Source organism: Gossypium hirsutum, chromosome D06 (genome assembly GCF_007990345.1).
Source record: "Gossypium hirsutum isolate 1008001.06 chromosome D06, Gossypium_hirsutum_v2.1, whole genome shotgun sequence".
NCBI lineage: Eukaryota > Viridiplantae > Streptophyta > Magnoliopsida > Malvales > Malvaceae > Gossypium > Gossypium hirsutum.
Genome location: NC_053442.1, coordinates 8,235,435 through 8,240,744, shown reverse-complemented (window position 1 = coordinate 8,240,744; position 5,310 = coordinate 8,235,435). Strand labels below are relative to the sequence as shown.

The 5,310-nt window shown below is 38.7% G+C and overlaps 1 protein-coding gene across 2 annotated transcripts; it reads right to left on the bottom strand.

Annotated features, from left to right (window-relative positions):
• Positions 1–707: 707 nt before the first annotated feature.
• LOC107901324 (zinc finger BED domain-containing protein DAYSLEEPER) lies at positions 708–4,555 on the bottom strand. 2 transcript variants are annotated; one of them, XM_016827274.2, is made up of 2 exons: positions 4,275–4,555; positions 708–2,867 (listed from the first exon to the last, which is right to left on the bottom strand). In XM_016827274.2, the coding sequence occupies exon 2, from the start codon at positions 2,848–2,850 to the stop codon at positions 814–816; it is 2,037 nt and encodes a 678-aa protein (XP_016682763.2). In that variant the 5' UTR covers positions 2,851–2,867; positions 4,275–4,555; the 3' UTR covers positions 708–813. The 2 variants fall into 2 exon arrangements, with proteins under 2 accessions (XP_016682763.2, XP_016682762.2); XM_016827273.2 differs by lacking the exon at positions 4,275–4,555 and adding an exon at positions 3,183–4,256.
• Between the last annotated feature and the right edge of the window lie 755 nt (positions 4,556–5,310).

The following is a 5,310-nucleotide window of genomic DNA, read 5'->3' as shown; positions in this document are numbered from 1 at the left end:
AGGTCATTCGGTTGAAAGTCAGGAACGTCTAGGATCCGTCTTGCTCAAACCACAGGTATTATTCGGGAAAATTTATTACTACAAATATCACAAGCTAGCTCGATTTTCAAAATTTTATTCTTTTGCCGTACAAGAAAATAATTTTCGAACTGGATTTTTTCCAACAATTAAGCTTAAATAGATTATTTATTGTCTTGAAAGTGTGTTTACATTAGAATAACTTTCTCCGTTAAACACGGGTGGTGGGTTCTATTTGAAGTGGACCGGATAGTTGTACTCATGAAATCAATGCAAAGTTAACGATTCATTTTAGGCTCGACACATGTTCTCGGCGGAGGGGCATAACAAATTATATCAATAGAGATGATGGTAGTAGCAGTTGTAGATGGCTGTCTTTCACGCCATATCTTTCCCAGTCGGCTTTATTGCACATTGTTGTTGCTTATTTACCAACGAACACTACATGGATTTTTAAATGTGGTTGGAGATGGTTGCTGAATGGAAACCGTGGGATAAAACTTTGTTATTGATTTGCTAATAGATAGTGAGCATCGTGGGAGGGGATGTCAGATGATGCATCTTGGTTCAATATGCTGAGAGGGTTTAGAGAGCAGCCTTCAGAGATTGTCAATTAGCACAAGCCACGTGCAACACAATGGTGTTGGGACCTTTCCCTTGCCACGTAAAGCCTTCAAAGAAACACGTAATAAGAAAAATACTCGAAGCATCCATACAAATCTTTCTAATTGTACAAATGGAGGCCTAACAGTGAAACATGTCCATAAACATGATACTCTGGAATATCATCTACATCTAAAATTCCATTCTAACAAGCGCATTCGAAACATCAGAAGATCCATAATGTAGCCAGTCCTTGGCACAGATTAGTGCTTCCACCGTCTCCGGTCGCAAAGAGCTACGATATTCATCTAGTTGCTTGTCTGTAATATCAAAGATTGATTCGGTGGCAGCAGCAGACACCGGAATCGACAAAATGTCGCGAGCCATCTTGGAAAGAGTTGGATACTTCATCTTGTTCAGCTTCCACCAACCCAACACATCAAACTCTTGGACACGAGGTAACAGGGACTCTTCCAAGTACTGATCCAGCTCAGACTTCATCTGCTGGCTATTAGTCTCCATAATGTAGACATCAAAATCTGCAAGCCCATGGTCCGAAAGAAGATTACCTTGATGAGATTCGTTGGTCTTTCCATTGTTTGCACCATTCACTTCTTCCGCATAAGTTGGCGTCAAAGGCAATGGGAGTGCCACGTATTCAAGAAAGAGCTCATGAATTCCATCGTCAACAGTTTTGATGTATGTGGGAGCATCTTCGCCATATATTTTTGTGAAACTGAACTCGACAAGTTTCATTTTGAAACGAGGATCCATGACCACTGCCATTGCCAAAACCAGGCTACAGTCCTTCCAGTACTTGTCAATCTTTTCTTGCATTGATTTTGCAAGGTTGCTGATGAAAGGATCCTCACAAGTGATGGAACGACCCAAGTCCACATGTATTTTCCACACTTCATAAAAGAATGTAATTACGGTAGGGAGAGTTGTAGTTGTAAGGATGCTGGCTGCATCGAAGAGAGGTTTCAAGAAACTGCATAAAGTCTCAGCCAACTTCCAGTCTTCCATTGATGGGGCTAGCTTATAATCTGGATCGTAAGTATCCAAGCAATCAAACACTTCCTTCAATTCAGAAGCAGCTGCAAGCATTTGGTATGTGGTGTTCCACTGAGTTTGATTGTCAAGAAACAGGCTCTTTTCACTGGGCACTTGAAGCTGGTTTTTAACTTGAATGAACTTGTCATCATGGGATTCTGACATCTTCACATACTTTACACTATCACGGATTTTCTTGATGATCTCTTGCCCTGCTCCAAGCACATCCTTTGCCATGCTGCTCATAGTACGAGCTATACAATTTCTAATTAACAGCTGACCATTAAGAATAAGGGGATTTTTAACGCACAGTAAAGGTCTAAGATTTTCCAGCCCAGCTTCACTTAGCGGATGGTTGAAGGTGAGGGAAAATAACTTGCCTTCCAAACTCCAGTCTGAAAGGCAGGCAGCGATGGCATGACTTAGAGCAGAATGGGAATCCGGATATGGTTCCATTACAACATTGAAAACCCGTCTGTGCAACTTCCAGTCACTATCAACAAAGTGTCCAGTTATAAACACATAACCGAGGGTTTGATTTGAACTCCACATGTCCAGTGTAAGACAGAAGCGTCCAGGAATACCCTCAATAAAGTTCATTAGGCTTTGCTTTTCCCTCAGGTAAGTTGCAACACAATCCCCTTGAACGGTGTTGAAACTCATTTTATCAAACTGAGGCTGAAGGTTTTGAACAAAAGCTATGAACCCAGGATGTTCAACTATGTGAAGAGGGTACTCATGCATGATAATCATTCTGGCAATTTCATGGCGGCACCGGTCCTGATCAAATGGGATAAAAGGTGAGCTAGGAGATCTGTAGCGTCGCTTAGGAGGTTCACTTCCACCCATCTTTGGGTTATATGGGGTGATGAATTGATTGTTATCTTGGCCTTGGCCTCGTAAGAGTGCTCGACAGGTTCCTTTGGCAATGTGACGCTTCAGATGACTGGTACCTGCTACCTTAGAACCAGTGCTATAAGCAAAACTTTGCTTGCAGCGCTTACAATATGCTCTTCTACATCCGGCACTCACATTTTCAATGGTAAAGTACTCCCAAACCATGGACTTCTTTTTTCGGCGCTTGATAGGCTGCGGTTCGGGAGTGGTCAGTGCCAGCTGATTGTTACTCTCCCCAGGGATTGTTTCCATATCTGTAATTTCTGTCATTTCTGTCATGGAAGTAAACCCTGCAGCTGAAAGCAAAAGAAGTTTTAGATATATATATATAAGAGAACAACAGCTTCAAGTAGCTCATCTAAGGCAAACATAGCCAAAGCACTCTATCAGCTTTTACATACGCGACACACACGTAATAAACAAAATCTCCCCTGCTCGGAGATGCTTCATAATTAAGGCAAGAGGTTCTAGAGAAAAGAAAAGAGGCCCTCAATTCATTTCCAAATTTAAACAGCAAACAGTCAGGCTTTAATACTTCTCCACACACACATAAAGAAAAGAAAAGGATGTAGAATAAATACGCCCTCATAGTTGCAAGGGTAATAAATTACACTGCATTCTCTAGGTTTAGTAGGTATAACACGGTACTCCGAAATGCTAGGCTTCGAACTCTTGCATGAGCCAATTGAGATAACCTCCCGGTTCTAAACCAAAACATTTCAAAAAGATTGCACGTACCAACTTATAGCTAAGCTCTGGTTTTTAAACTATATACCAATTTATCATTACATGAACCATGCTTGCAACCCTACGTACATCAAATGCAAATTACAAATAAGAAGAGCTGCTTTGATAGGCAACAAAAGCAAGCAATCTCAATAACAATACAGACGATAGGCGACCGGGTCAAAAAATAATTGGGCCCGGGCTACCACCCGGTGGGTCAATCCGGGAAAACGATTATACGCTAACAAATTAACTTAGATAAAACTCAAATAGGCCCACCTTGGGGAGCAGGGCTAAAATAGGAATTTTAACTAAATGGGCTTGACTTTTTAACATCTAACAAGGAGTTTACAATGAAAAGGGCAAAAACCTAGATCTAGGGCTTCAAAAATATAACTTTTTTTTCTCTTTCAAAAAACAAATAAACAAAAAGGGAAAAAGCCCAGATGAAGTGAAACTGGAATCCAAGATCAAGCACATCACTCATAGATCAAAAGACGAAAACAAAAAAGAATCATGTTTAATGTTTGCCCAGATCAAAGACAAAGCAAAAACCCATTAAATATGAATTGAGGAATCTACTGCCCTGATTGTTAAAATCTTAAAAGGGGCAGGAAGGTAGACCCATCTAAAGCCTGAAACAAGAAACGAAAGGCAATATATAACACAAGGAAAAACTGCAGAAATGAAGAAATATAAGGAAGGAGCTCATCGATTCATTTAAAACCAACTCCCAACTTCCATAAACTAATATTAAGGACAAAGAGACCAACGATTTTTCATGTTCGTAAAATTTAATCAAACGTAACCATCAGAACACTGAAACATGGAGCCTTAAAAAAATCAAACCCTAAACTCAAACAAAAAAACTTTGAATTAGAAAGCAAACATTAAAATAATCCAAAAGAAGAAGAGAATCACAAAATTAGATTCAAAGGAAGGAAAAGCAAAATTTGGGTAAGGTGGTGTTAGATTACCGGTCAAGAACCCAAATAGAAGCAATCTGGGATCGGATTTGAAGCCCAGAAAGCGACGTTGAAGGCCGAGAGATCTAAGGTTTTGCAGGAAGGAAGAGGAAAGAGAGACGAGAGACGAGGACGAGAGAGAGAGGATTTGGGCTTAGAACAGACCCGAAAGGCTAATTGGACCTGAAAGAAGAAAAGGGCAGGTGAAGATGTTGTTGGGATGGGAGTTTTATTGGTTTGTGGATAAAAGGTAAACGTGAGATTGGGTGCCGAGAGATTAAAAATTTATAGGGTTTAGGGTCTATTGACTTTGGGTACTCGCTTATGTAGGTGGGAAGTGGGAAGGGTCCATTCCTTTGCTTCTTATCGAGTCACACACCCTCCTTGAGAAATAAATTTGAAAATTATTGTCGCTAGTTTCTCCCATTCTCAAACCCTCCTAATAATTGGGTGTAATCCATTACAATCAATTTGCTAAAACCAACTCATTATAATAATTACTTAAACATATACCTTTAAATAATTATACCAAAATTCAATTACCACACAACATCAATATTTTATTTTATTAGAAGATAAGACATCTTAGAAATTACAATAGCTTTTGGTGAAATTAACTCAATGTTTGTAATAGGAGGACAGAGAAAAAAGAAAGGTGACATAAATGTCTCTCCTCTTTGTAAATTTGGAATTTAGTTTATCTGTTTTTATTTTTAGGAATTTAACTAAAAAATTTTAACAGTGTTAACAATTGGATTTGAATTTTGAAATCTAAAAAGTAGAGACTAAATTCTTGAAAATAAAAGTACAATGACTAAATTTCAATTTTTTTAAGAATATACAGGTCTGTGGTATATTTTAACCGAAAAAAGCCATGTCTAATACTACTTTTGCTTACTTGATTTTAAGAAAACTCCCATCTAGATCATATTTTTATTAAGGCTAAACTACACTCGAGGTCACTAAACTATTAGAAAGCCTAAGTTTTGATTACTCAACTTCAAAATGTTACAAAGTGGTTATTGAACTATTTGAAAGTATTCATTTA